This window comes from Camelus bactrianus, chromosome 22 (assembly GCF_048773025.1).
Source record: "Camelus bactrianus isolate YW-2024 breed Bactrian camel chromosome 22, ASM4877302v1, whole genome shotgun sequence".
NCBI classification, from domain to species: Eukaryota; Metazoa; Chordata; class Mammalia; order Artiodactyla; family Camelidae; genus Camelus; species Camelus bactrianus.
In genome coordinates, this window is record NC_133560.1 from 29,428,247 (window position 1) to 29,456,224 (window position 27,978).

A 27,978-nucleotide genomic window follows, 5' to 3' on the forward strand; every position below is an offset into this window, starting at 1 on the left:
TGGAAACAGAAAGCGGCCGGCTGGTGCCTGACCACTGCGACCTCCCTGGGAGGGCAGGCCACTCTCCTCTGCTTCCCAGCCCCTTCCTGAGGGAGCAGCACCCCAACAACACCGGGGAGGTAGAGTGACCCTCAGCTGGTCCTGGCTGCAGCCACGACCAAGCGCAGGGGACAGTCTCCACTGCATGCAGAGCAGCTTCATCCACACTCCCCCTCTCCCTCTGCATCTCGGTCAACAGCTCTGCCATTCGCCCAACTGCCCAGGCTGACCACCACCACCACCACCGGGGAGTCCTCCTGGGTTCCTTTGTGCTCGAGGCCAAGCCATCTGGAAGTCCTGTCCATCCCACTCCTGTGGCTCTCCACTCACAGCTCCCAGCACTCAGCAGCTTCAACCCTCCAGCAGCTGGGGGCACAGGATAAAACTCAGGATTGCACTCTAGATAGAACCCCAAATCCGGACAAATCCCCCATAAGAACCCAACTTCCACTCTCTGCCTCAGTAGCTCCACTTCAGACCTTCTAGTCTCTGCTGCTCCTCAGAGAACCAGCCAAAATTGTTCCTGCCCCTGGGCCTTTGCACATGCTGCCTAGGAAGCTCTTCCCCTGCCCTGTGTGGCTAGCAGCTCCTCCCCTCCTTTGAGCCTCAGCTCTGGTGTCCGCTCCTCAGAGAGGCCTCCTTGACCGCCTCAACCTGTCGCATAACCCTATTCATTTCCTTTATGAAAATGATCACTGATAAAAATCATTTGTTATCTGCCTTTCCCCTGGGGCTGTGAATTGTCTGTAGGCAGGAAGTGTATCTACCTTATCACGGCACCCTCAGGTCTAGAGCGGACCAAGTACATAGTAGTTCAATAAATATGTTAATGATTGAAGCTGTGCTCTGACCCTCCAAAATGGGTCTCTCTGTTGGAGGAATTTGCCTCCTGTCAGTTGAGAAGACACCTTTTTTTCCATCTCACCCCAGGAGATCATTGTACCCGTTGGGGTGAGAGACTTCGCCTAAGGCAGTGGCAACAAGATGAAGGAAGGTGAGAACAGGTTTGCGTTCAGGGGTGGCAGTCACGGCACGTTCGTGGGAGGCCCCTGTCCCACTGCCACGGACCTCCCTTACATCCCGGCAGTGGCAGCTCTGGGAAACCTCCCGATCCACCGCTCACCATCCCAGCGCTGCCTCCTTGGGAAGACAGATATGATCTTCCCCACCAGGTGGTTTAAAACCAATCCAGTTGACAGAGAGTTAAATCTGCCCCCCTAGTAACCCCAAAACACTGAGTTTAGGCAATGCAACCACAGAATCAAACAGTTGGTTAGTGATGTACTCAGTCCAGATGGAAGGAACGCCTGGGTGATGGAGCTCGCTGCAGGCCTGAAGAGTGTTCGCTTCTCACCTTTCCCCTCCAGCCCTCTTCCCACTGGGCAGAGGACCCCAGAGCACACTGGCGGCTGGCGGGGAGATGCAGGACCAGGCTCCTTAGAAGTCAGACCGCTGCCGTGAGAGAGGCAGCCCGAGACAGCAACGCGGGACCTCAGGCTGCAGGATGCTGGCAGGCCAGCCCAGTTGCTAGGAGACGGAGGTGAGTGTGGGAGGGATGACGCGGGCCGTGTGGGCAGGGCTGGAGCCAGACCTGGCAGGCAGTCCAGGGGAGATGAACACGGAAGGGCAGATCCCATCTGCAAAGTCACCAATAGCACAGAAAGAGAGCTGAGAGAACACGCTGCCTCCCCTGGTCCACATAAGTCGCACTCAGTGGTAGCGGGAGAACCTCCAAGGCTCGGCCGGGCTGCGGCTTGTTTGGGGGAATGTTGGCTCCATCAGCTCCCTGCCCCCCTGATAGTGTGGCTTCCAGAGCTGAGAAGATGTTTCAGGTGAGCACATTAGGGCTCTGCTGAGTGGGCAAGCAAGAGCACCCATGTTCTTCCTTAGGGTGGAGAAAGCATCCTGGGGTGGGGGCTGGGGGGAGTTTACATCCGCCCAAGTTCTGAAACATAAAATGTACTGGGAAACAGATACCTGCACACCCATGGTCACAGCAGCACAAGTTACAGAAGCCAAAGAGTAGAAACACCCCATGACCATTAACAGATGATGGATAAACAAATGTGGTCCACCCAGACTGTGGAATATTACTCAGCCTTAAAAAGGAAGGAGATTCTGACACCTGCTACAACATGGATGAACCTTGAGGACATGATGTTCAGTGAAATAAACCAGACACACAAGGACAAATACTGTCTGATTCCACTCATAGGCGGTCCCTAGAGGAGTCAGATCCACAGAGACAGGAAGCAGACAGTAGGGCCAGGGCTGGGGGAGGGGCTGGGGAGTCAGTGTTTCATGGGGACAGAGTTTCAGTTTGGGAAGATGAGAAAGTCCTGGAGACGGTGGTGGGGATGTTTGCACAACAGTGTGAGTGCGCTTAACGCCACTGAGCTGTGCTCTTAAAAATGGTTAAGATAATAAATTTCATGTCTGTTTTAACACAATAAAAAATTTTTAACGCACTAGGTTTTTCCAATTACAAAAATCTTGAAAATTTCAGAGAAGTGTAAGAAGGGAAACAAAGTCACCCACTGTCAATGCTCTGTGTTTCTGTCCAGTTTTCTCATTTCCTGCCCTTTTGGTTATGGTTGGGCTGTTTATACAATTTTGATTCCTCCTTTTCTTCACTTGACATTATAACAACTTTGGTTTCCCAGTTGTGTTCTCAGTGTACTTAGATATGGTTTTCCTAGTTTAATTCTTCTGGAGACCTTTGGAGACAAATCTTTTATTATTATTATTGTGGTAAAATACACAATATAAAATTCATCACTTTATTTCAAAGTGTGCGACTCAGTGGTTTTTGGTATTTTCACAGCATTGTGTAATCAACATCACTATTTAATTCCAGAACATTCTATCATCCCCAAAAGACTCCCCATCCCCATGAGCAGCCACACCCATACCTCTCCCCCAGCCCCTGGCAGCCAGGAGCCCCCTCCCTGTGTCTGGGGACTGGCCTGTTCTGGACGCCTCACATCCATGGAGTCACACACTGTGTGTCCTTCTGTGTCTGCCTCTCTCGCTGAGCGTCGTGCTCTCAGGGTCCGTCCACGTGGGAGTGGGTGTCAGTGCTTCATTCTTTTTTATGGATGATAACATTCCAGTGTGTGGATGGACTACATTTTACCCACTCACACTCATGAACCTTTGTGTCATTTCCACTTTTTGGCTACTATGAAGAGATGTAAATTTTAATATCTGTGTAATATTCCACCAGATGAATGTCCCCTGATTTGCTTAACTGTTGGACATTTAGATGGCTTTCAAATTATAAATTATCCCTCAGCAAACATGTTCCTGAACATTTGGGATTCTGTCTCTCCCACAGATGCCCGCGATCAAAGGGCATGAACGTTTTAAGGCGCTTGAAACGTCCGTGTACGGAGCTGCGCTCCTTCAGAGTTTTGTGAGCTCCCCCCTCCCCCCACTGCCCCCAAGTCAGGGGCTCTCTCATGCTCAAAAATGCTTTTCTGCACATATGTTTAGCAGTCAGGTTTCATTCTGCAACGTCCTATGTCCTCAGCCGCCGTCCTTTCGTTTTCTCCTTCACTCACCACGTGTTGGTTGAGCAGCTGTTATGTGCCGTGAGCCGTCCACTCCAGGGGCCTCCCTGTGTCTTCCACCGAGGAGGTTGAAGTGTTTTCCGTATTCAGTCAGAATACACACTGCCTTCCTTGGGAGAGCCCAGAGAGGAGCCGGAGTTGTCACTTCACGCAGTGAGGGTGACTCTGGCCCTTTACACGTTAGCCGTGGGGTGTCACCTCCCTGAGTCTCTGTAAAGTTGGATTAAAACCCAGAGCACCAATCTTGCAGAGTTGTGGGGAGAATTCAGCAATAAATGTCATTTTTTAAATGCTTGCTGCCCAGAAAGATTCAGCCTCAGGGACGCAGACACGGTGGAGGGTAGGGGTGAGGGTGAAAACTGGCGATTCAGATGGAAGCCGCATGCGGAACAGTGACACTGGCCCCCAGGCCATGAGAAAAGCCCTACAGATGCTGCTGTTGTCCGGTGACTCCCCAACAGAGCCAGCCCCCACCACAGTCCCTCCCACAGTGAAGCCACCTCCTGAAGAGGAGCTTCCGGTCAGCTCTGTAGCCCTCCCCTCGTAGTGTTAGCCAGTGAAGAGACTGAAACCCAAACAGAGGGGGCAAAGTAACGTGGAGGAATGAGACAATGAGAACAGAAGAAAGCAGTTCTAGAAAAACCCTTATGTTTATAAACGTTATCCTCAGAGAGCTGATAGAAGATACAGTAGCCAGGAAATAAGTTTAAGCTTGCCTTTTGAAAAGGAGTGTTCGAAGAACCAGAAAGAGCCCTTGGAAATGAAAAACCTGATAGTCGAAATTCAAATGGCAACAGAAGGGTTGGAAGAAAAAAATATGAGAAGACCACAAAAAGAAAAAAAAATTGTAGAGAAAATTAGGTCAATCCAGGAAGCCCAATATATGACAAAGAAGAATTCCACAGAGAGAGAGCAGAGAAATCCAAGTGGAAGAAATCACTGGTGAGTGCCATCAGGCAGGAAAGCTTGCCAGGACTGGGGGACACGACAGGACCCGCTGCATGTCCAGCGTCGCAGGTGAACGTAGACCACACCAAGCCACGCTGTGCACATGCAGGGTGTGGAGAGTAAGGAGAAGGCTCTACAAGCTCCCAGAGAGCGAGGGAGAAGGTGGTAAAAACACATGATAAGCAGAGGATGAGGAAACAGGACAGTTCAGATGGTGCCACTGCCCCGGCCTGAAAGCTGGAAGACAAGAGGCAAGGGGAATTATCCACCACCCAGAACGCTGTCCTCAGCCAAACCACCAATCCCACAAGACAGTGGAAGGAAAACACTTTTTCTGGAAACACCTAGGGAGTGCACATTCCCAAAACAAGGGCACAAACCAGTAAACAGGGAGACCTGGACCCAAGAAGCCAGAGCTACATCCCAGGAACCCTGGATGCTGAAGAAGAGAGGGGCCCAAGCCACGGCTGGGCAGCAGCTGGCCCTGAGTGGAGAAATTAGTTTCCACCTGAGGGGCTGAGAGAGGGAGGGAGTCACAGTCACACAAAACAAAGGCAATCACTAACTCCAGGAAAATCAAAAGAATAAGTCCTAGAAAATAAAACTGTTCCCTGGTGCACTTTGCTCTACTGTGAATACTACTTACATACAGTGACATAAGCACTGACTATTCATTTCACCAAGAATTGTGATAGCGCTTTCGGAAGCGCAGTATGCCTGATACAGCTGAGCCTGTGCTTTCAGGCCTAGGAAATCGATGGGCGACGTTCGGCTGATAAATCCAGAGATGTGTTATTTGGAAAGGTAGACGCAAACGCCGGAGAAACAGCCAGTGGAAACAGCAGCGGCAGCCCTTGGGGAGACAGACACACAGTGCTTTGTTTAAAAGTCTTTTGAAGCTTTGCGCAGTCTTGAGCATACAGCCTAACACTCTGCAAATATTGCTACTATTAATTTTGACAGGAGGAAAACACATATACCCTCGAGGGGCTCATCACTGAGTCGGGGAGCTTTATAGAGTTTGGAGAGCACTTGAGAGCTTGCTGTGTGCCATGAATAGAGACACATCTAATGTGATAGATGGAGAAGTGCACTTCCAAGATCAAATAGATTAGAAAATGCGCCTACTTATAAGAAAATAAAGACTGAGAGAGACCCAAGGTCAGCAAGTTGCAGCCCTCTCACCCAGCGTCCAACGCACCGTCTGATTTTACGCCTCTCGTGAGCTAAAAATGGCTCTTTACATTTTTAAATGGCCGTGAGGGGAAGAGTCACAAATTGCACGACATGTGAATAGCACAAGAAGCAGAAATCTCAGCATCCATAAGTAACGTTGTACTGGAACACAGCCATGCCTCTTCTCTTTCCCTTATGTTCTCTCTCGACGGCAGCCTTGGCAGGGTTCAGCAGCCAAGGCAGAGATCGCATGGGCCTTCACAGAAAGCTTGCTGACTCCCAAGTCAGACGAAGAGGGTGTGGGGCTGGGGAACGGGGAGGGTCAAGGTGGGACCCTGGAGTGGGGGCACAGGGGCAGGTCTTCGCACAGACACGGCTTGCCTCCCGGTAACTTGTGGATCACCCACTCTTCCTCTGACTTCATCCTTTCATGCGATTCTGTGTCCATGTGTTCTGAGAGGGCCTGCCATGTGCCAGGCTCCAGAGATAAATAATTGCACAAGCCAGAGCCAGCCCCTGCCCTCATGCACAGAGCCCACGCTCTGTCGAGGGGAGCGAGGAGAGTCAGAGGCAACTGACAAGAGTAAGACCGGGTAACAGGCAGCGATTCGGCTTAGACGATGGGTGGCCACTCTGGGCGGTCAGGAAAGGTCTCTTGGAGGAGGTAGAAATGCTAGAAAGGAGCCTGCCTTGCAAAGAGCTGGAGGGGGAGCACATACTAGGTGGAGGGGACAGCGCATGCAAAGGCCCTGAGGCTGGACGACGTCTGGGGCAGTTGAGGAACAGGAAAGAGGTGGGAGAAAAGAGGTGACAGCCTCAAGCCACCAAGCCACCAAGCCACCCTGGGGCTTGGGCTTCCCAAGCACAGCGGGCACCATGGGAAGGTTTTCAGCCAGGAAATGACCCAGACTCAGGTTACACATGTTGAACCCACGAGCGTAGCTGGGAAATTAGGTGCCCAGGTCCACCTTTGGTACAAGGAAGATGGGACAAGGGACGTGGGGGAAGAGCAGGCAGCCTCGCCCATCAGAGGCAGAGCTGCCCGAGGCTTACCCTCGGCACGCAAAGCAGGTCACCTGAGAGGCCCTTCACTGGACATGTCAAGAATGGCCCAGCAGACCGCGCTCTGGTTGCAAAGCATTTTTCCTCGAAAGAGGGGAGCATCCCTACACTGAGTCCCCAGGTCCCCTGGCCGGGAGAGAAAGCTAAATTTAAAGGTGTGCTAACTGGGGCAGTCTGATCAGGCCGCGTGCTGCAGCCCTGGACCTGCTGGGGCCCCGGCAGCTCCGGCATCCCCACAGCTGGCGGCCGCTGCCCCGCCTCACCTGCCCTGCAGACCCAGGCAGCTGCTGGGGCGCATTCCCCTTGGGGTCTCACACGCCCGCACCTTGCTGGGCGCCGGTGTGTGTGCACTGGAGCCCGATGGGCCTGGGCCCAGAGCCCCGCCCACCACTTCCTGTGTCCCAGGGCTGGCCTCGGCACCCTCTGAGCTTTCTCGTCTACTAAATGGGTCCAGTGAGAGTGGTCCCCTCACAAGTGACAGGCACTGCTCATTACCTCTCCCCTCACCCAAATTCACTGGCTCAAAAATTATGTTCTGAGCACCTACTATGTGCCAGGTACTGAGGCCACAGCTGTGAAAGTCACCATCCAATCTCCCTGCCCTCGGGGGGCTGACGTTCTAGAGAGGACACAGCCAGTAAACAAGACAGAGTGAAATACATGTTCTATCTGACCAGGGTCGTTCTGCAGAGCTTCAAGGCAAGGGGATGTGAAGTGCCCGCGGGCTGAAAACTCCGCGCTGGGGAAGTGTCCAGCAGGAGGCCCAGGACTGCAAAAGCCCTGAGGTGGGGGCGCGCCTGGGAGCTTTGAGGAAGGAGGCCAGTGCTCCTGCCTCCCGGCTTCCTTTGGCCCCTGGAGTAAAGACTATACTTCCCAGCTTCCCCTGCTCCCGGGTTTGGCCATGTGGCTAAATTCCACCCAACGGGATGAAGTGAAGTTGTCCCGTGCATCTTCTAGGAAGAGCCCTCAAAGGGAAGAGGTACACCTTTCTCTGAAACTTCCTGCTTCCTGTTGGCTGGAATGCAGATGGGATGGCTGGAGCCTGAGCAGACATTTTAGATCCAGAAGTGGAAATTCAAGTGCTGAGAAAGGCAGAGCCACAAGACAGCAGGAGCCTAGGTCCCTGTCACAGCCCAGGATTGCCTCCCTCACAGGAGATTAATTCCTAAGTCAAACCTCTAGCACTTGGGGTCTTCCACCCCATGTAACCAACCCTAATCCCAACTGATGTGCTACATAAAGCGCCTGTTATGCGACCCTCCTTGTTCATGCCTACTATGATTGCCTCCCTATTAGTAAGGAGAATAAGAAATATGCCCCACCTTCAAGAAGTTCACAACCCCGCCAGGGGAGTCCGCAAGCCTGCCTCTCAGCCCTGGCCAGCTGTGTGACCTAGGGCAAGCAGCCTCGCCTCTCTGGGTCTCAGCTGTTCCAATTCCACCACGAGAGGATAGGCCCCAACAATCTCCAGGAGTTTGGAGAAAGGAAGGTTATTGCAACAGTGAAAATAGGAGAAAGGTGAGGAAGAGTGAGATCTGGAGGGGCAAAAGAAAGGCCTTCAGGAGGGGGGCGGGTGGGTCCGTCAGGGTTCCTCTGCTGCAAGCGACGGAAGCCAGCACCACCTGACCTGGTGAGCGGAAGGCGGACTTATCCGCTCGTGGAAGGGGACACCCCGGAGTTCCCTCTTCCTAGCTGGCTTTAGGGCAACTGAACCTGACTCACCAGTTCCACATCCCAGAGCCCGTTCATTTCAACCCCCAGCTCCTGATCCCACGTTCAGTATTAGGAATCCTTTTGCTTGCAAGTGAAATCCCTTCCTGGTGCAACCAAAGAGCAAAGACCAGCTCCCAGCACCAGACAGAGCACGGACTCCAGGCATGGCTGGACCCAAGGATCCGAATTCCTCCTGAGGGGTTCAGTCTCTCTCTCTCTGTTTCTCACCTCTGCTTCATCTGGACGGGCTCCTTCTCAGGCAGGTTGATGGGCTCAGTCACCAAGGCCAGGTCCACGCCCATCATACAGCGAGAGGAGAGAGCTAGTGCCTCCGCTGAGATGTCACTACAGGGCAAAGAAGGGGGTCTTACTCTGAGAACGGTGGGGGCATCCAGAAGACTTCATCAAAATGGCGTGACTTGGAGATACCAGCTGGACGGGGGGAAGGACATTCCAGGCAGCGGGGACAGCCAGGGCAAAAGCATGCAAACTCCTGCAGTTCAGCCCTGCCAGACTGGTGGGTGCTTGGTGGGAGCAGGAGACGAGACCAGGGAGCTCAGTTGGAGGCTGAATGCAAATAGCCCTGCATGCCAGACTGAATGTTTTAGGCTCTGTCCTATGGACAGTGGGGAGCTATGGACGGGTGTAGAGCTGGGGAGGGCCACAATCACATTTTCATCCCTTGTTGGTGCAGTGGAAAGTGCATGACAGCTGGAGGAAAACTAGAAGCAGGCCGGAGTCGGGAAGGGGGCTTCTGTGTCACCAGCCTGCACCACAGGGCTTGTGGGGGATGAGGGGTGGGGGAGGGCAGAGAACTTCTGGAATCAAGTCGACAGGACTGAAATGTGGAGGGCAAGGAGCCCAGGACCAGGGAAGTCTGGGAGTCCAGTCTCATGGTGTGGTTACCAATGGGCTTCAGGCTGGCAGAAGGCAGGAGGCAGGAGAAAATGGTATTGCCAACTCTGGGGACTGGTAGAGCCATCGAGTCTTTGTGATTCAGCGTGGCTGATTCTTGGATGCTTCTAGGGATGGGGAGCTCACCCCTTCTGTAGCTCTGACCCAAATAAACCATGGACTCAAATCTATCCCCCTAGAGTGGGACACAGCTTCGTGCCCCGTGCCCTCACCTTGGGGGCCTCCCTGCCCCAGGCCAGCCCTTGATTAGGGCACTTGATGCTGCCTCCTTAAGTCTGTCCTTCTCCAGTCCCAACAGGGAAGGGCCCCCCAGAGTGTGGGACAAAGACCCCTGGTGGTCCTGGGGAGGATGTAGATGTTACTCAGACACCAAGTATCATGGATCCACAGAGGGGAAAGCAGGCTCCTTCCCACCCTCCTCCCGTCTCTCTGGCTGAGAGTCTCCATGAGGGGCCAGGGCATTTGAGCGGCTTAAGCACAGGCGTGTGGCTTTGCTGAGCAGCGTGTGCAGGCCTCCATCGTGGCTGGTGTGACTCTAATGACGCTGCTGGGTTTCCGCTGTGGCTACTTTGGCGCTGTGTTTCTATTTTGAGCAAGTGATGATGGTTTGCCATATATGGTTGACCCCCAGTGACCCAGCTGAATGCTGGCTCCAGAGGCCCCAGTCCCTAGCCCACAGCTGGGAAGTGGAGGGCGGGGGCACGCCCTGGGATGATCCCGCAGCCAGGTCCACCGGCACAGGGAGCCTGATGAGCAGGAACCCCTGCTGCAAACACTGCCAGTATTAGCAACTTACACGCCACCACAAGTCCTCTCCCGCTCCCTCCTCCTGCCAGCTTCCTTCGCTGGGCATAACCCTTTGCCGGTTGGAGGGTCCCCTTCTCAAATGTTCCCCTTGGACTTACTGTCTCCTGTGTAATGTGAAAGGGATTGTGCAGTTTGTATTGGGTCACGTCCTGATAGTGGTGGTGGTTTTTGAGAACCGGAGATTTTAGCATTTTAATACATAGCCTCGTTTTTGTTTCATAATATTCCACAATATGGAATATCTGTAATTCTTGTAACTGAGCCTTCTCAGAAATATGGGACTTTTTTCCCCCACATGACACCTTAGAGGCACAGACACTTCACCTTGTGAGGTAACAGAAAATTAAGCTCTGAGCATCTTGGTTCATCACTCTCCTAAGATCAGCCTCATCCTTGTCCAAGCAGACTCAGCCATTAGAAAGAATTGTAACGGGGCTCACAGAGTGACCACTGGCAGCCAGGACCTGGGGGACCATCAGATGCTCATCAAACTGTCCTCTGAGCTGGAAGCTGGGGCTGCTGGGCCCTACAGAAGAGGAAACCGAGGCTGGGAGGTGGGCAGCACCTGCCAGCGGTGCAGCTGGGTTGGCCCCACAGTTAACCCTCCAAGGATGTCTACTCTGCCAGGAGGATTCCTCCAGGTGATTTTTCTTCCTGTAGCCTCAATTTTCCCTTGATGTGGATGATGATGATAATGATACGCGTAGCAGATGACATTTTGAGCACTTTTTTGCGCCAGACACCAACATCCCACTACAGGTACCAGGTACTGAAATGAGCCCCTCCTTGGCAGAAGAGGTGACTGAAGACTTTGAAATTGCAGTCAGAAAGGTCCACGGTGTCATCTGGGCTCTGTGGCTTGCTTACCTCCCCGGACTGGTAGCTCACTCTTCTTCCCCTCCCTGGGCACGCGCGCGCGCGCGACCCTAGTTCCAAGCTCCATGGCGTGGGTTCCCGCGAAGCGCGGGGGCGAGCGCCCCGCGGCGCCAGGCCAGGGAGCGGCGTGGAGCCCGTAAAGCCGCCGGGCTGCGCGGGAGGCGCCGGGGCCCCGGAGGCGGGGCGGGGAGGGGCCGGCGGCGGCGCGCGAGCCGACCGCAGTGCGGCCGGCGCTAGGACCCGCAGGGGCCTCCCCGGCTGCCGCCCCTCCCGCTACCCCCGATCCCAGCCCTCCTTCCTCCCCCAAAATGAGGAAACGGAGCAACTTGCTCCAAGTTGTGCAGCCGGGGCCGCCTTGGGGTGCGCAGGCGGCGCGCGGGGGCCCTCCTGGGGGCGGGTGCGGGGTACGGCCCAGGGGCGCCCCCTGAACAGGTGAGCGGGGCGGCGGGGATTGAGGGAGAGACCATGGGACAGTGGGGATACCCAGAGAGCTCGCCGGTTGAGGGGACCCGGCGAGCGCAGGAGGGGCAGGTGTGCACGCGAGCGTGCGCGTCTGGAGCGCGCGGCGGGTGCGCGCCTGGGGCTGGGGGTGGTTAGATGCGATCAGGCGTGGGCTGGGGTGGTATTCTTTTTGGTGCGGGTGTGAGCATCTCCAAGCCCCCGGGTGTGTGTATTCGCGCGTCCACGTGGAGGGATGTGCGCGTGTCTCCGAGCTGCGTGTGCGCGGCCCTGCGTACAGCTCTGCGTGCCCGGGTGGCCCAGCCTCTGGCGCCCAGGTGTTCAAGTGTGGGTTTGTGTGTGTGGAGGGGGGAGGGCGGGTACACACATTTCGGAATGTCTGAGCATCTGTGTGTGTTCACACGTGTAGACGTGTGTACACACCTGTCTCTAGGTGAAACTGCCTTTGCTTGCATACGCGCCTGCTTGTGGGTACCTGTGTCCACCTGTGTGTTTGTGTGTGCTCATGTGTACATGGATCAGTATGTGTGTGAGTACATGTAGGGGTTTACAGGGGCACATACTGGAGGGGCAGAGATTCACCCACCCCAATCCACCACCCAGCGCCCACCGCCCCACTTGGTGGGATCCATGGGGGAGGCAGAGGGCAGAAAAGCCTCCCCTCTAGCAGCAGTGAGGGACTTTGTGTGTTTGTCCCTGGCCGGGGTGGGAGGATCAGAGAGGCTTAGCTGGCAGCCAGAGGAGCGCAGTGCTGCTGCACTGCCCCGGCCCCCGCCCCCTCCAGGGTCAGAGATTCTTGGGAATGACCTTGAATCATCCTCTATTTCCTTTCCCTGCCCCTGCCTACTCACCAAAAAAGGGGAAGAACCAGGCTCCATTAGGTGGCACCAAGTTTCCCACACACTGTGGGATGCTGGGGCCTGAGCCAGCCCCTGGCCACTGGCTCTGTGCCTATCTTGTGCCTCAGTTTCCCTTTAGGGATGATGGTGGGGCCAGGCTCCATCCTAAGGAACTCACCTGGGGAAAGGCCACCTCCCCAAAGGGGCTCTAGGAGCCACACCTCCTGGCTGTCGCCTCCACCTGGCCTGGGCTGGAAGTGTTAATAATAGCCCCTGGGACCCCAGCCTGGCTTGAATCTGGGCTCTCCAGCTGGTCTCTGCCCCCTCCCCAGGGGAGCCCTCGCTTCCTCCACGCCTGGCACCCCTCACCCAGCTCAGCCAGGATGCCAACGGTGAGTACCCCCAACCTGGGTGCCTGTGTTCGGGTCCTTCCTCTACTCAGTCGCAGGACCTCAGCTCCATAGCCCGGGGGGGTGGGGGGAGCACTCTCTGACCCGTGTCTCTTAGGCGGCGTCTGCCCAGGCTTCCTCTGGTCACTCGGAGTTGCTTTTCCTTCACCTTTCCTCCTGACCGTCTGCCCCAGGCCCCACTTCTGTCTGCGACTCTGATATTTCCTCAGCTGGCTGCTCCCTTGCCCTCTCTCTTTCTGTGTTCTGTTCTCAGTCTCTGTCTCAATCCAGTCTTTTTCTCTCCTCTGGGTCTCTCTCCACCCCCCACCCCCATGTCTCCCTCATGTCCCCTTTCTCCCTGTCTGCACCCCCACCAAGAGGCGCTGGGCCCCGGGCACCCAATGCATCACCAAATGTGAGCACACTCGCCCCAAGCCCGGGGAGCTGGCCTTCCGCAAGGGCGACGTGGTCACCATCCTGGAGGCCTGCGAGGTGAGCAGTGGCGGGGGGATTGGGTGTGCTTGGGGACCACGGTGGGGGATGGCGGGGGTCTACCAGGACACCCCCCACACACACACCGACTGCCGGCTACCTCCCTTCAGAACAAGAGCTGGTACCGCGCCAAGCACCATGCCAGCGGCCAGGAGGGGCTGCTGGCGGCCGGCGCGCTGCGGGAGCGGGAGGCCCTTTCCGCTGACCCGAAGCTCAGCCTCATGCCGTGAGTCGCGGGGAAGGGCCCCGGCCCTGGGGTGGGGTCAGCACGGCCGGGCCAGCCCAGCCCAGCCCAGCCCTCCCTCCTGCTGGCCGCAGGTGGTTCCATGGGAAGATCTCCGGCCAGGAGGCTGTGCAGCAGCTGCAGCCACCAGAAGACGGGCTGTTCCTGGTGCGAGAGTCCGCGCGGCACCCAGGCGACTACGTGCTCTGTGTGAGCTTCGGCCGTGATGTCATCCACTACCGTGTGCTGCACCGGGACGGCCACCTGACCATCGACGAGGCAGTCTGCTTCTGCAACCTCATGGATATGGTGGAGGTACGCACACCACAGGCCCAGGACCCCAGAGCCTATGCCCGCCAGTGCGCAGATGGAGGGACGCCAGCTTCTGCCCCCATCCCTACAGCTGGGTGGATGTGGGGCCCCAGAGCCGCATGCCCCGCAATGCGGAGGAGGGGCTGGTCTCCATGGACCACCCACCCTACAGGTGGTCTGAATACTCTGGGTCCCACCTCCATGGACTGGGGTGACTCCTCTGGGGACTCCCAGGAACCTCCAATTTGACATCAATCCCAAGACACACCCCCATCCTCCTGTTTCCTCCTGGTCTGCATCCTTTTCTGTTCCCATGGAAACCAGCCCAACGAGTCCTATGGGAACCAAACCCCCCTCCTTCTCCTCAAGTCCCAGCTACCCCACCCAAAGACTCCCCTGGGAAGGGGCTGGGATGCAGGGGTTCCCCACACTCAGGGGCCAGCTGGTCTCTGCCCCCTTTGTGGGGGTCCATGTGAGTGAGTATGTCCCTGTGTCTGTCTGGTCTCTGGGCTGATCTCCGCCCCTCACAGCTGCCTCTGCCCTGCCCCACCCTGCAGCATTATAGCAAGGACAAGGGGGCCATCTGCACGAAGCTGGCGAAACCCAAGAGGAAGCAGGGCACCAAGTCGGCAGAGGAGGAGCTGGCCAAGGGTAGGGACCCCACCCTGCCCACCCATGCTGGCTGGGCACACGGCCAAGGCCTCATCACAGGTCGCTGTGCCTGGCTCTGCAGGCAGAAGGCCTGGGCTGCCCTTGGGTCTGGCAGGCACGCCCACCCACACTGATCAGCACAGTATTGGCCTGGTTCCCCGTGTCCCCATCAATCATCCACCCTGTCACCTGAGCCAGAAACTCGGGCCAAACCTCGACCCTCCCCTCCCTCCCACAGCCCCTCCACGGCCGAGTTCTAACACCAGTTAAATCTGGTCCCTCCCTGCCTGGCTGCGCCTGCCCTGACCCAACCTCAGACCTTCTCATCAGACCACCTCCTTCCTGAGCAGGGAGTGCCCTTTCCTCCCAAACCCTGTGGTCTCAGAGGCAATTTTCTACTGTGGAAATCCACCCACATCACTCCCCTGCTTAAAAGAGGGAGGCCAGGCACCTCCACTGCCTTCCAGAACCTTCCCTTGGGGCTGAGCTATTCTTCCTGCTTCATCTAAAAGGTCCTTCCTATATTCACAAGCTGCACCACGCCTCACCGGGTTATGTGACTCCTTGTTTCTTCCCATGCCTCTGTACTGTTGTGTGTTCTGTTCCCCTCACCTAAAATGCTTGTCCAGCCCTTGAGTAGCGAAATCCTCAATACTCAGGCAAATGCACCCTTCCGTGGCCACCCCTTTCGAACTTGGTGATCATGGCGGTCTTCTCGGAAGCATCCTGGGGGTGGCATCCAGGTGGAGGCTGGCCTCACCATGCCTGATCGTACCCAAGTGCTCATGATTTGGAGAGGGGCTTTGTGGAGGAAGAGGAGGCGGCCTGCAGAACCCGCTGGAGGACAGAGGAGGGGGAACACAGGAGTGCTCGAGAGAAAGATCAGGGAGGCTGGAGCGCAGATGAGGACTTAAGAGTGCTAAAAGTTTCTGGAAGTTTCTGGAACCTTTACCAGTCTCTGAACCTGTTATATTTTCGGTCTGTGTGTGTCCCTGGGTGACATGAGGTAAAGGAAGGGAATAGCACAGTGGTAGCCCGAGTGCTTACCATGCACGAAGTCCTGGGTTCAATCCCCAGTACCTCTACTAAAAAAATGAATAAATAAGTAAACCTAATTACCACCCCAAACAACAACAACAGAAAGGGCTGTAAAGGGAAGAGGCTGCGGGGTCCTTGGAAGGACATGGCCTCAGGAAGAAGAGAAAAGGGCAGCCCTGAATGCTGGGCTCTCTTGCTTTCAGTACCAGGAGGGCAGTGCCTCACGTGTGTCCTAGGGCCACTGCTGGGAACAGCAGCCACCCGACTGTGTGCTGTGGGAGACCCAGCCTGGTCTCCCGCCAGGCGGAGTGGCGTGGGAGGGGCTGGAGGAGCCCGGCACTCCTCTGACCTGTCTTCCCCCACAGCCGGCTGGTTACTAAACCTGCAGCATTTGACACTGGGAGTGCAGATCGGAGAGGGGGAGTTTGGAGGTGAGTGAGGGCGTGCTGGGGTGCTGAAGGGCCGTGGGGGTGCGTTGAGTGTTTGGAGGCACAGAGGTGAATTCACGTCCACGCTGTTTGGCTGAGGACCTCAAGGGCTCCTCTCTCTGTGAACGGAGGTTCAGGACAGCCGGGCGAGGAGGAGTTACCGTGGTTGGGCTCTTGCACATGCTGGTCCGTCTGTTTGGGATGTCACTGCCTGGAGTTGTTATTCTGGAAGGCACCGGGGCTTAGATCAGGGGTCACACGACTAAACCGTACAGGGCTGGAGTGCACGTATTTTTGGCTCTGCGCGGCAGATGGTCTATGACATCTGCTCAGCTCTGCTGATGTGGCAGAAAGCCGCCACGGGAAATGAGCAGGCATGATCGTATGCCAATAAAACTTTATTTGTGGACACTGAGATGGAATTTCGTGTGCTTCTCATGCCATGAAATATTCTTTTGATTTTTTCCAACCACTTAAAAGTGTAAAAATCATTCTGTGCTTGCGGGCCTTTGGGAAAACCAGGAGGGGACAGGCCTGGGCTCGAGGGCGGCAGTTGGCAGACCCCTGGCTTGGGTGATTCTCTTAGCTCAGGGGTCTGGAGCCTGTGGGGTGAGGCAGTTTCTGGGCCTGGGGACCCGCAGCTGCGTTTGTGGGGGTCCATGTGAATGAGTATGTCCCTGTGTCTGTCCGGTCTCTGGGGTCCTGATCTCTGCCCCTGCCTGCCCCCAGCCGTCCTGCAGGGCGAGTACCTGGGACAGAAGGTGGCCGTGAAGAACATCAAGTGCGACGTGACGGCCCAGGCCTTCCTGGACGAGACGGCGGTCATGACGTGAGTACCGGGTGAGGGGAGGGCCACCCGGGAAGGGGGTCCCAGCCCGCCCTCACCCTGTGCCTGCCCGCCCCCAGGAAGATGCAGCATAAGAACCTGGTGCGTCTGCTCGGTGTGATCCTGCACCAAGGCCTCTACATCGTCATGGAGCACGTGAGCAAGGTGGGGGCGGGGCCGGGGCGCGGCCCAAGGTGGGGGCGGAGCCGAGGTGGGGGGGGGGGTGGCATGGAGCACGTGAGCAAGGTGGGGGCGGGGCCGAGGCCGGGGGCACGGCCCAAGGAGGGGGCGGAGCCGAGGTGGGGCGTGGCATGGAGCACGTGAGCAAGGTGGGGGCGGGGCGGGGCCGGGCGGGAAGCGGCCCAGCAGCTTCGAGCACCCCCCATCCCCGCCTGTGTTCCCCCACAGGGTAACCTGGTGAACTTCCTACGGACGCGGGGCCGGGCCCTCGTAAACACCCCGCAGCTCCTGCAGTTTTCCCTGTGAGTGGGGCTCCCAGGGGGCGGGAAAACCCAGGCACGGAGCAGGGAGGAGTCTGTGGCCCAGGCACCAGAGCCCCGTGCCCCCGCCCCCTCCCCAGGCACGTGGCCGAGGGCATGGAATACCTGGAGAGCAAGAAGCTGGTGCACCGAGACCTGGCCGCCCGGAACATCCTTGTGTCCGAGGACCTGGTGGCCAAGGTCAGCGACTTCGGCCTGGCCAAAGCCGAGAGGAAGGGACTGGACTCCAGTCGGCTGCCAGTCAAGTGGACGGCACCCGAGGCTCTCAAACACGGGGTGAGCCCTCCTTACCCACCAGGGCCCTTGGAACCTAGCTCCACTGTGTGACCCTGGGCCGGTCTCTTGACCTCTGTAAACTCCCACGGGAAGTTGCTCCACCTCCCAGTCAGCCCTTGGCCCATGTTTGTTCCTTTTAGCCCCTGTCTGGGCCTTGGTCTCCTCATTTCTGAAACAGCCTTGGGCTCAGCACTGACAGCAAGAATAACCTCATTCTTGCTCTGAGGCTGAGTTTGTGGTGGGCGGGTAGATTTGGGGGCAGGAGTCTACTGGGAGGAGACCAGAAAGTGAAGGTCAACCCAGGGAGACTTCCTGGAGGAAGCAGGGCTGGAGCAGAAGCCCTGAGGGGGTCCCTCCTCAACCTGATCTTGGGCCCCACAGAAGTTCTCCAGCAAGTCAGATGTCTGGAGTTTTGGGGTGCTGCTGTGGGAGGTCTTCTCATACGGCCGGGCTCCATACCCCAAGATGGTGAGCAGGGTCCAGGGGGAGGGCTGGGTCCTGTTCAGGTCTAGAGGTTGTGACCCTGACCCCCAGCCCACACCAGCATGCCCCTTGCCCACAGTCGCTGAAGGAGGTGTCAGAGGCCGTGGAGAAGGGGTATCGCATGGAGCCCCCCGAAGGCTGCCCAGGCCCCATCCATGCCCTCATGAGCAGCTGCTGGGAGGCTGAGCCGGCTCGCCGACCGCCCTTCCGCAAACTGGCCGAGAAGCTGGCCCGGGAGCTGCGCAGCGCCAGTGCTTCGGCCCCCACTGGGGGGCAGGACGTGGACAGCTCCACCTCGCCCCACAGCCAGGAGCCCTGACCCTGCCCACGGGGCCTCAAGCCCCAGAGGACCGAGAGAGTAGGGGGTACAGGGTGGGGACTTGGTCCAGGCTTGAAGAGGAGCAGGGCCAGCGAGCTGCCCACCCGGCTAGCATCGTAGGGGCAGGCCCATGTGGGGGGCTGCGGGCCGCCCATGGGCACCACAGCTCCGGGGAGGCGAAGAATTAGCACCTGGATAAAGACTGGTACCAGAGACTGGGTGTCTGTCTCTCTCTGCTGCCCCTTGTGTCCCCCTGGGGCACCCCCATCACTCAGCCGGGGTGGGGATCTGCCTGTCCAGGTGTCTCTCCCCTGAGGGGTTCACCCAGCTAGTACCCTGCAGCCCTTGAGGACATACATTTCCCTGGGGATGGAGCCAGGAAACCCCCAGGGATCCAGAGCCCCCTGTGGACCCACTTGCCATCACGCACAGATTCTCCACTGCACACCACTCGTGGGCGCCATATTCAGTGGTGAGGACCCCACCCCAAGCCCTCGGGGAGAGTGTGCCAGCAGCCACAGAGGTCTAAGCTCCCTGTGCTGGCATCCTCTTCTGTCCCCAGCCCTGGCCCCTCAGAGAGGGTGTATGGGAGCCCAGGGAGGGCCTGCCACTGTTGTGGTGTCCCCTCCTGGGGACACTCCTGTGTGGCCTCCCGTGTCCCCCACCTGTCACGACCTAACAGCCTGACTCAGTAACTCCAGGGGCACGCTTGCTGAAACACGCCAGCCGCAAGGCCTGTCCTCAGGCCCCACGCCTCCTGTCCTCTCCCGTGCAGGGCTGGGGCTGTGGGCCTTCAGCCCCAGGTGCCAGTCCTGGCGACCCCCTGGCTGCGTGGCCCACTGCCTCGGACTGAGGGCGTATCTGGGATGAGGGACACAAGTGCTAATCTTGCCGTGTTCTGGGCAAACCGAGGGGACAGTCCCCCTCCCTGAGTCCCAGCAGCCTCCTCTTTGATCAGGCGTGAGGACCCCGAAGGCTCACACCAGTGAAGGGCTGAGTGCATACAGCTGGTGCTCAGTTATTGCTGCGATTGTCAACCACTCCCCCTCTGACGTTCCCAACCAGCCAGCCTCTAGGATGCCTGGATGTGGGCGGGGGGGTCTTTGGCCAGATGGGCATGGCTGCCACTCCAGGACCCCCTGAGCTATGAGGGGCTTTCAGGCCACAGCACACGCTCCCAGCTCGGCTGACCCACCTCTGCCCCAGCTGAGCCAGAGAAAGTCTCGGCATCACGCTGACTTGCAGTGCCCTTGAGCCCCGCCACCCTCAGGCCTCAGTTTCCCCACCGGCACCTGAAGGGGTTTAGCGACTTTTCCTGGGGTAGAAATAACAGGTGGGAGGCTGGAGGGGCTGAGAGTGGCCTGGCCCCCCTAATCCAGCTGGAGGGGGCCACCTGTGCCTGTGGCCCCGCACCACCCCCGGCCCGCCCCTAATCCGGCCCTCTAAGCTGACACAGCGTCTGAACCTTCAGCCGCATCCTGCTAAGTCGCCAAAGCCCCCCACGCCCAACACCCGGATCCCTCCTGCACCTCGTAACCCACCCGGGGCCAGTTAGCCAGCTGGGGCCTGAGACCAGAGCAGCTCGTCAGCATTTTAAAGTGATGAAGCAATTAGGGAATTACCTCCCCTGACACCACAGGCATTGCTCTCCTGTCCACAGCCCACCTTACAGACCAGGCAGCTGAGGCCTAGAGGGGCCCCAGGGAGCCTCTTGAAACAGCTGCCCCTTCAGGCGTTAATTCTCCTGCCCACCCCAGGCCTCCCTCCTGGTCGAAGGCCTCTGGACTCTACCGCCAACTCCTCTAGGGCCCGCTGAGAGAGAGAGAGAGAGTGTGTGTGTGTGTGTGTGTGTGTGTGTGTGTGTGTGTGTGCGCGCGCGCGCGTCTGAGTGCACACGCACGTGAGAGTACCTCTCTCCATCTCTCTTTCTGTGTGTGTGTCTCTCCCCCTACGAAGCCGACATCCAGAAGGATCTATCTCTGCTTCTCTCGTACTCACTCTCTGGTCCATCCATAGGGCTGGGCCTCCGCCTCTTTCTACTGGGACCTCCCTCCTGTCCTCTGCCCTGTGTCTAAATCCAGCAGCTGTTTCCAGGCCTCACCTTGCCCTCTCTCACTCCCAGTCCCCCTCCTCTCAGTTTTCAGGGCACCCTCCTCCCTGAGCCCTTAGGCTCCTTGGATTGGGGCGGGGGGTGGCACACCAGTCCCAGTCCCAACCTAGATCCTGCCCTGGCCCTCAGGCACCACCTCAGGGACAGCCCATCATCCACTTGTCCTGCAAACAGGGGCCTGGGTATACCTGCGCCGCCTCCTCAAACTTTCTCCTCCTCCCCCGGAATTGCCCTCCTGTCCCCATCTCCCCGCACCTTGCCCTGACCAGGCCTCTGGCCTTCTCCTGGCCTTCCATCTTGCCCACAGTAGATGCTCATCGAAAATGCCATCTGTGCCCCTTCCCTGCTCCACAACCTCCAATGGCTCCCCAGTACTATCCCCTTCACACCCAGTCTTGTCCAGAATTTACAGTCTTTCACTCCATCTCCCATTCTGATCACCTTCCTTAAAAGACCAACCTTCCCCCCCTCCCCACTTGAGTTCTCTCCCCAGGCTTCTGCACCTGACACGCTACATTCTACTCACGTAGCTGCAGATTGTCTTTGTCCCCACTAGGATGTGGAGGGGCTCCAAATGTCCAAGATTTGGGTCTGTTTTGTTTACTGCTGTGAATAGCACCTGGTATATGGTAAGCTCACTTAAGTGTTTATTGAGTGACTCAAAAGTGAACTTCTATTCTTACCTCAAAACCCAGCTAGAATGCCCTATACTCCTTGCCCTGCACAACGTCCAGGGGAGCCAGCTGGAATTGCCTTCATCTCTGGGAACCTCAGCTTCCCCAACCCCTGCTGACAGCTATGAATCTAAGAGGGCCTTTTCCTCACCCCAGATGCTAGAAACAGTCGCAGTGGGCGTTCTTTAAGCGCTCACTGTCTGCCAGTCACTGTGCAGCGCTCTTTCGTCGATGCATTGAGTCCCTATGAGAGCCCCATGGGGCAAGTTCTGTTGTTTTACCCCATGGGGCAAGTTCTGTTGTTTTGCCCCATGGGGCAAGTTCTAGCTGTTTCACAGCTGGGGAAATTGAGGCCCAAAGAGGGGAGGCTCTTGTGGATGTCCTACAGTGAGGGGTGGCAGACCCAGGCTGCCGGTGTCCCTCCAACCCCTGGAGCCCCAGCCCTCCGCCTCCTGGCCCTCCCTCTGTGGCTCAGAGCAGCCAGCACCTGGGTGGGAGGGGCCACCTCAATTAATCACCTCGCTAATCCTCCCTGCCGCCTGGCCCCAACCCCCTCGGGTCTGGCTGGGCCAGGCCTGCAGCTGACACGGGCGCTCAGCCCGCGGGGGCCGTTGGAGGGGCTGCTGGGGGCGGTGAGCACTGGGCAGGTGGGCACAGGTGGGCCTGGGTGGGAGTTGGGGGCACAGAGAGCCCCCTAGGGCAGATGTCTTGGGAGTAAGGAAGTGTTCCCTGGGGCAGTGGCCCAGCTCCTGCCTTCCTGGGGGTCCTAGACCCAGAGATAGAGACAGAGACAGAGATAAAGGGAGATAAAGCAGTCAGGGAGAGCTCCAGAGAGAAAGACAAATAGAGGTGGTGGGGCAGAGACACAGAGAAAAGTAATCAGAACAGAAGGAAGTGGACACGGAGAGAGAGAATCCAAGATGGACAGAGAGACTAGGGAGGCAGAATGAACGCAGGACCCAGCGAGGGGAGGAGCCCCTCCACATCTCACCCCACACCCAGCAGGGGCTGGGGGCTCCCCTGCCCTCCCAGCTGCAGTCCCTCCTGTCTCACCACCATCTGTCCTGCTGCCGTCCCGCCAGGTGGGGGCGAGGAGGCGCCATGTTCCTGAACCCCGGAGAGGGGCCGGCGGCTGAGGGCGCGGGGCCAGGGCCAGGGGAGGAGACCCCCAAGAAGAAGCACCGGAGGAACCGCACGACCTTCACCACCTACCAGCTGCACCAGCTGGAGCGGGCATTCGAGGCCTCCCACTACCCGGACGTTTACAGCCGCGAGGAGCTGGCAGCCAAGGTGCACCTGCCCGAGGTGCGCGTGCAGGTGAGGGTACCCCCTAACAAGCTGGCGGGGGGAGCCAGATATGGACCCTCTCAGTGCATGGGAACGCTTCCTGGAAGATGGGATGTGGGACTGGGGCCTTGATGTTTAAGTAGGAGTTTGCCAATTAGAAAGAAGGAAGGGCACTTTTCTAGGCATCTAGAACAGTGTGTGCAAAGACGTGGAGGGGTTAAATTGGAGGCATTTCCTTAGAGCTGGGTGTGAGGCAGGTGGAAGGGGAGGCGAAGAAAGAGCTTGTGAAGGGCCTCAAATGCCAAGCTCAGTGGCTGAGCCTTCGTGCCCAGGGCCAGGAGAGACCAGGGAGGAGGCCACGGGCCCTGAGGAGGCCTGGACAAAGAGAAAGACAAGGAGAGGCTGGATTCAGAAAAGTCTTCGGGGCCAAGAGGTAGCAACCATTCTCTCAAGACAGTCACCCCTCAAGGCAGGCGACGAGACACGCCGGCACTGCAACGGGTCGGAGTCAGGTCGGGCGGCAGGAAGAGCGCCGAGAGGCGGGGGGCCCAGACGGGGACAGTGGGCCCACCCCTCCCCGCAGTCCTGAGCTGGGAGCGCCTCTCTTGCTACCCCCAGGTGTGGTTCCAGAACCGCCGGGCCAAGTGGCGCCGCCAGGAGCGTCTGGAGTCAGGTTCCGGGACCGTGGCAGCCCCAAGGCTCCCTGAGGCCCCAGCGCTGCCCTTTGCCCGCCCTCCTGCCACGCCACTGCCCCTGGAGCCCTGGCTGGGCCCTGCGCCCCCCGCCGTGCCAGGCCTCCCGCGCCTCCTGGGCCCGGGCCCAGGGCTGCAGGGGTCCTTCGGGCCCCATGCCTTTGGTCCAGCCTTCACAGACAGCTTCACCCTGGAGGAAGCATCCCTGCGGCTGCTGGCCAAGGAGCACGCGCAGGCTCTGGACAGGGCCTGGCCGTCAGCCTGAGCCTGGTGCCTGCCCAGCCCTCCCACCTCAGCCTGTCTGTGGCCACCCACATTGGGCCCCCGGCCCCACCATCACCTCCTTCCCCTGCCTTGCAGGGGAACTGGCACACGGTCTCAGGAAGAAGGTGGCCAAAGGATTCCCAGGCCAGGGGTGGGTTCCTGGCCTGGCCTCAGGGAGTCTGTGCCCTTGTGGGGCCTCAGTCTCCCCATCTGTCAAATGTGTGAGGGTGGCGTGGATTCTGAGGTTCTTAGACTGTAAGGCTGCAATCAGGAGCCACCGGGATGTTAATTCTGTGAGCTGATGAAACTAAATCCCTCTGCCTGCTCCTAATCTTCCAACAGCCGAGCCACCCTGGCTCTCGGAGCCTCCCTCCGAGAAACAGTGCCAGCAGTAGCAGCTCCTGTTCAACCCGCCTCCTTTCACTGTGTGCTCCCAGTGTGCCCAGTGCTTTACCCCACGACGGGGCGCGGCCATCAGCCCCATCTTGCAGCAGAGGAAATTGAGGCCCAGAGAGGTGAAGCCAGTTTCCTGGGGCCACACAGCCAGGACGGGGTGGAGCTGCCTGACTCCATTGCCCCAGGCGCCATGCTGGACCCAGGCCAGGTGCTAATCAGGGACTCTCAGGTAGCGGCAGGCTGACGCTGGGTGAATACTGTCTGTCCCTGCTCTCCCCATTTATCAAAGTACGGCTTATGTGCCTACTGACCACTGCCCCCCTCATGTCTCCCAGCCTACTGATGGTGGGTTGGGGCCCTGGTCCAACCCAACCGTGTCTCCCCAGGGCTCATGAGGGCATGATGGCCACCCTCCCAGGCCTGAGCTGGACTCCGAAATAAGGCTGTTGGGGAACAAGGAATGGGGTATTACTGGTGCCTAGGGCTGGCAGTGAGATGGGGCAGCCCAGGTCAGGACAGGAAGGGGGCGTGGACAGGGCAGCACTCCACCCTCTCCAGGCTCCGTCCACAGAGTGACCACAGGCCCTAGGAGATTCCAAGAATTTCACACCTGGGTCACCTGCCCACTGGGGCTCACAGCTCATCCTGAACTTCCGATGGCACCTCACACGTGAACCCGTGAGCCTGGCGGCCCCTGAGGCAGCCAGGTCACCCCCTCCGCCCAGCCATTTTCCCACCCATCCAGTATGCAGTGGGGATGCGACCGGGAACAAGGCAGAGAAAACCCCTGCCCTAATGGAGCTGCCACTCCAGGAGAGACAAGCAGCATGATTTTAAAAATAACCAAGTAAAACATGGAACGCCTGCTGGTGGTAAGTGCTGGGGGGCAAATAAAACCAAGAAGGGCTGTCAGGAGTGTGTGGCAGGGTTGCAGTTTAAAAGGGTAGTCGGGGAGGCCTCACAAAGGTGACATCAGAGCAGAGACCTGGAGATGAAAGAGGGAGCCATGGGAGCACCCGAGGGAAGAGCTACCCAGGCGAAGGGCACAGTACACGCAAAGGCCCTGGGGCAGCACCATGCCTGGCATGTTGGGAGAAGAGCGAGGAGGCCTGTGGCCATTACAACTTTGATTTCTACCCTGAAAGCCTTGGGGAACCACAGGAGGGTTGGGACACTCCGCCTTCCCAGAGCAGGCCACCAGGAGGGCAGGTGTGCGGTAATCCGCCTGACAGAGTCCTCCTAAGCGGATGAAAGCTCTCATTTTCCTGGGACCAGGCAGAACTAGCCCCAGGGACCCTGCCCTCCCCAACCTGTCCAGCTCTTGGACAGAGGGGCCTGGAGGGTGAGGGAGCCCTAGTCCAGCCCCTAGTAGCGTCCACCCCCACGCAGGTGCCTACCAAGGAGACGGCACGGCATGGGGGTGGGGCCCTGGCACCGTGTCTGTGTGTCCTCTAGCTTCCTCCAATGGTAAGCACCAGTGAGGGTGACAGGAGGATGGTGGGTAAACCCAGGTCCCTCAGCTCAAGAGATTGGCCAGTGAAGATAACCCGTGACTTCGGCGTGAAGGAAAGGGCAGCCCCTTCCCTCTGGCTGGGCTTGCTGCACTGGGTAGGAAGTTTCAGCCAGGGGCTCTGGGACCGCCTCTGCCCAGGGGAACTATCCACTTTAAAAGGACCTAGAAATGGAGAGAGCCACACCGCTGAATACTGAAGCAACTGGATCCAGCTATGCCTGAACCCAGAACCTACCCCTGGACATTTCAGCTCTTGAAGCTCACAAAGATTCTTTTCTGCTCTGGATGACTTGGTTCAGGTATGAGTACACTGCAGCCAAGAGAGGCTTGGCTAGAAAAGCCTGCCCTCGAGGACAGAGATCAGAGCCTCCTGGGCAGTGCTGGAATTTGAGGAAATCAGGGTGAGAAGCCCAGTGAGGACCGGAGATAAAGACGAACCTGCAGAAGCCCAGCCGATTGCTGGGGGTGGAGGCTGGGCCATGGAACCACTGGGTCTGAAGTGCTCCCCTCCCCGCTGCCCGCCCCAGGTCCCTCCTGGCCCCACCGTCAGACAATACCCAGAAGCATCCCAGGCCTGCGAACAGTTGCCCCGAAGTCTTTATTGGCCCCCAGGACCCTGATCTAGCCTCTCTGTGGGGGCCACCCAGGAACCCTAGTGATGGGGTCTCCTTTGTTCTCTGAAAAGTCTGTTTTTTCTGGAAAATAAAAAGTCCTTGGAAAGTCAAGGTGCTCCGGTCCCTCCCCTGCTAGAACTTCCGGTTCTTGCTCAGCCGGTTGTGACGCCAGATGTTGTGTTTCCGCAGCAGCCGCCAGTACTCCCGGGTCTCAGGGTCCAGCTCCTCCAGCTTCTTGGGGGGGCCCACATTCATCTGGAACAGCCTGGTAGGGTGTGGGCAGGAGGCAGGGTTGCAGAGCAGCCCCCTGCAGCTCCCCTGCCCCAGGAATCCTGGGTAGAGGAAACAGCAGGACTGGATCCCACAGTGGCTGCAGGGTCTCAGGGCAATCCTCCCCACCCTTGGTCGGGTCTCTGGCTATGGAACAGGGGGCCCCTCCAGGGCCCTCCCCCCCTCCGTCCCAGTGGTGCTGGGATCTGAGGTAGGCACACGCCAAGCCTTCTGCCTCCTGGCCATTGTCCATGCTGCACTGCCCACCTGGAATGCCTCCCCACCCACCCACTCAACCTTTCTAAACCTCCCCCAGCTTGATGGATGGCATGTGCCAATGGCTTGCGTGTCCTGCCACTGCTCTCCCTGCAGCCCCGCTGAGGGCTGTGCTCCATCAAGTTCTTGCTGTCTACCTCTACTTTCCACCTTGCCCCTGCTGTTTCATTAACACACGAGGTACAGACCTTTGCACTGGCTGTTCCCACCCACCTCTGAAGCTCTGTCCTCCCACTCAGGTGTTGACTCATGCAGCACCTCCCCAAGGTGATCAGATTTGATCTGTCAGGACCTCCTTACCCAGTCGCTGGCTCTCCCAGTTCTCTGGCCTGGCACACTCACCACTCCGGGTACTCGGCGTCCGGCTTCAAGACCACATCCTGGCCCTCCTTGTAGATGTTGACACCCATGGCGTGCGTGGTGAGCCGGACGGGGTCTGTACACACTTCTGGGTCTTTCAGAGCCTCACTGACCACACCGCCTTTGCCTCCTTTGCCACCCTTAATGACTGAGGTGGGGGAGAGTCATTTTAGCCCAGCCCCACCCTTGGGAGGCCAGCTTTCCCCTTCTGCCCTTTCTGACCCTGCGTGCTGCATTCAAAATGATTTAAAGTGGGACCAAGCTATTCCTTTTCAATTCCGTTTTCAGTCCTTCCGTTTATCTCACGGAGAAAGCCTCCACTGGCTGCTCTGTCTTCAAAATCTCACGTTTGCCAATTCCTTCCCTTTCAACGAAAGAGATCAGGCAAGGCTGCATCCAGAGAAAATTTAAATAACCCTGTTTTGGTTTTAATACTGAGGTGGGGCCCATTGACTCCCCGAGTTTCTGGTGGTAACATGCCAAAGGTGACAGTGATTTGGAGGCAGAAACGAGATTGGGACCCAAGTTCGTGACCTAGCCTCTACACCGGGAAGGAAAAAAAAAAAAAAAAAAGCAGCTAAGCAGTGAAGCACAAGTGCGCTAACCCGCACCATCGCTGGCGCATGCGCAATTGAGTCCAATCGGCTCACATCCTTCAAACTGCGCCTGCGCCATTTAGCGTCCACCTCAAAGCATGCGCGCTGACTCTAAGGCGCAATTCCCCAACCAGCGCTTGCGCACTCCTCAATGTCCCTACTGTTCCCATCTAGTTCCTTCTTAACACAGCTTACCCGGTCTCTTGGCATAATCTCGTACATGGAGTCTCCCAGGAGTGGCAGGGTCCGGGAGTTCCCGGGCCCGACAACCGGCCCAGCTCCGGGTAGCCCCGATGAGGCGTCGGGCCGCCATGACGTACGCCGGCTGCCTGCACGTGCACGTTTCCGGAATACGTCAGCGGCCAAGGGGTACTTGGGAGTTGTAGGCTTCTAGAGATTTATGGGAAATGTAGTACTCCGGCCTTAGGCATACATTTATTTTGAGTTCTTTAAACTTGCACAGATACTCTCGGTTGCTGTATGAGGCGACTTCCAAAGAATGTTTCATTGATTTCTTGCCCTTCTTCAGTTACTTATCAATTAAGTATCACACCTTATGCACTCCTGAGTCTATTCTGTGAGC

General features: G+C 57.9%; 3 protein-coding genes across 5 annotated transcripts; 2 read left to right on the forward strand and 1 right to left on the reverse strand.

The window, feature by feature from the left end:
• The first annotated feature begins 11,333 nt into the window (after positions 1-11,333).
• On the forward strand, positions 11,334-18,558 carry MATK (megakaryocyte-associated tyrosine kinase). 2 transcript variants are annotated; one of them, XM_074351104.1, is made up of 13 exons: positions 11,334-11,540; positions 12,739-12,798; positions 13,174-13,287; positions 13,398-13,513; positions 13,606-13,825; positions 14,380-14,473; positions 15,877-15,942; positions 16,669-16,768; positions 16,846-16,930; positions 17,174-17,247; positions 17,346-17,541; positions 17,923-18,009; positions 18,104-18,558. In XM_074351104.1, exons 2-13 carry the CDS (start codon positions 12,790-12,792, stop codon positions 18,341-18,343), a joined length of 1,401 nt encoding a protein of 466 aa, XP_074207205.1. In that variant the 5' UTR covers positions 11,334-11,540; positions 12,739-12,789; the 3' UTR covers positions 18,344-18,558. The 2 variants fall into 2 exon arrangements, with proteins under 2 accessions (XP_074207205.1, XP_074207206.1); XM_074351105.1 differs by having other exon boundaries at positions 11,444-11,540; positions 16,846-16,921.
• RAX2 (retina and anterior neural fold homeobox 2) lies at positions 17,429-26,004 on the forward strand. The gene is made up of 3 exons (XM_010966706.3): positions 17,429-17,541; positions 22,210-22,444; positions 23,033-26,004. Exons 2-3 carry the CDS (start codon positions 22,229-22,231, stop codon positions 23,369-23,371), a joined length of 555 nt encoding a protein of 184 aa, XP_010965008.1. The 5' UTR covers positions 17,429-17,541; positions 22,210-22,228; the 3' UTR covers positions 23,372-26,004.
• Positions 25,859-27,748, reverse strand: MRPL54 (mitochondrial ribosomal protein L54). Of its 2 annotated transcripts, none has more exons than XM_010966705.3 (3): positions 27,591-27,748; positions 26,782-26,947; positions 25,859-26,158 (listed from the first exon to the last, which is right to left on the reverse strand). In XM_010966705.3, the coding sequence occupies exons 1-3, from the start codon at positions 27,706-27,708 to the stop codon at positions 26,026-26,028; spliced, it is 417 nt and encodes a 138-aa protein (XP_010965007.1). In that variant the 5' UTR covers positions 27,709-27,748; the 3' UTR covers positions 25,859-26,025. The 2 variants fall into 2 exon arrangements, with proteins under 2 accessions (XP_010965007.1, XP_045360098.1); XM_045504142.2 differs by having other exon boundaries at positions 25,859-26,225.
• Positions 27,749-27,978: the final 230 nt, after the last annotated feature.

Coding starts and splice junctions, on each gene's coding strand:
- MATK (XM_074351104.1), top strand. Junction 13,514..13,605: donor CCGAAGCTCAGCCTCATGCC/GTGAGTCGCGGG, acceptor TGCTGGCCGCAG/GTGGTTCCATGGGAAGATCT. Junction 13,826..14,379: donor ACCTCATGGATATGGTGGAG/GTACGCACACCA, acceptor CCCACCCTGCAG/CATTATAGCAAGGACAAGGG.
- RAX2 (XM_010966706.3), top strand. CDS start 22,229: ATGTTCCTGAACCCCGGAGAGGGGCCGGCGGCTGAGGGCGCGGGGCCA. Junction 22,445..23,032: donor TGCCCGAGGTGCGCGTGCAG/GTGAGGGTACCC, acceptor TGCTACCCCCAG/GTGTGGTTCCAGAACCGCCG.
- MRPL54 (XM_010966705.3), bottom strand. CDS start 27,708: ATGGCGGCCCGACGCCTCATCGGGGCTACCCGGAGCTGGGCCGGTTGT. Junction 26,948..27,590: donor AGATTATGCCAAGAGACCGG/GTAAGCTGTGTT, acceptor CCCCCACCTCAG/TCATTAAGGGTGGCAAAGGA. Junction 26,159..26,781: donor GACGCCGAGTACCCGGAGTG/GTGAGTGTGCCA, acceptor ACACCCTACCAG/GCTGTTCCAGATGAATGTGG.